The following is a 1,120-nucleotide window of genomic DNA, read 5'->3' on the forward strand; positions in this document are numbered from 1 at the left end:
GTTATTTTTATGTTTTTTTCTACCGTTTGCATGAAAGAGGATGCTGGAAATAAAACATATAAGGGAAGAGTACGATAAAGTGGAAATGTTCGATTTTTGTACAATGTATGGAAATGTATTAGAAATTGGAAAGTTAATATTGCGATATCTTTCCTTAACGAACTGCTTTAAAACAATAGCAACAACAACAATACTGGTAAAGAATAAGGTCATATTTATAGTTCTAATATCCTTTTTATTACTACATGTTATTTGACGCGTCTCTCAAGTATATGTTCAATATATTTTTTTATTTAACTTTTTCATGACCATTCATACAATTTTACTACCATTGTACTTATTTTTTTATAATTTTAAAACGCCTTTTCCGTGACCATACAACAACTTACCTCCCACGAGTATTATCACCATTGCGTTGTTCCCTCTGCCCGTAGAAATTGCCGGAGTACTGGTCATTGACGCCCCACTGGTAGTTGTACCGGGCGGGCGCCGACAGGTACTGGGGTTGCCGAGCGATGGGTGCTGGTGACCGGTAGCTGTAGCCGTCGTCAGGAGCAGCCCACGCAGTCGCCGCAAGAGAGAAGATTACAAGTGCTACCTGTTGGGTGGGGAAATTATATGATAGAGGTACAACGGTCTGATAATATATCACTGTCTGTAGAACAATTACGATAATCTTATTTTTTTTCTGCGGTATCATACTCCACATTCTATTTAAAGTGTCTATTTGAGTAATTATGTTGATCACGACTTCCAAAGACACTTCAGCACCTTAGTCATTGTAAAGGTGATTCGTTAAGTGAAATGATGAGTCTCATTTCGCTCCACCTCCTTATATATGCCTGCAACCGGAAGTAGGCGTGGTTTCTTTTCTTTCCTGCGGTGTTGCATAGTATTGTTAATTACTCCTTTATTCACCATTTGATCATTCTGCATTGCAATGTCGTCCGTTGATGATGAAGAGATAAGTAAGTAGACGTAACTATAGGTATGGGATACGTGTAGTAAAAAAAAAATTGTGTATTTGCATATATCCCAGAAATTACATAGAGTATGTTGTTTGATAGTCCTGACACTGCATAATTTGACGCTACAAATCCTGTTGCTAGAAAATAACTGG

General features: G+C 37.6%; 1 protein-coding gene across 1 annotated transcript in view; it reads right to left on the minus strand.

The window, feature by feature from the left end:
• The window catches only part of LOC119582149 (cuticle protein 19-like), a gene marked incomplete in the record, with an annotated part of 1,404 nt that extends 599 nt beyond the window's left edge, over positions 1-805 (minus strand). Inside the window, 2 exon segments of the mRNA XM_037930387.1 lie at positions 390-598; positions 772-805. Of these exon segments, the coding sequence (XP_037786315.1) occupies positions 390-598; positions 772-780 (218 nt within the window).
• Positions 806-1,120: the final 315 nt, after the last annotated feature.

The sequence above is a fragment of the Penaeus monodon genome, chromosome 15 (assembly GCF_015228065.2).
Source record: "Penaeus monodon isolate SGIC_2016 chromosome 15, NSTDA_Pmon_1, whole genome shotgun sequence".
Taxonomy (NCBI): domain Eukaryota; kingdom Metazoa; phylum Arthropoda; class Malacostraca; order Decapoda; family Penaeidae; genus Penaeus; species Penaeus monodon.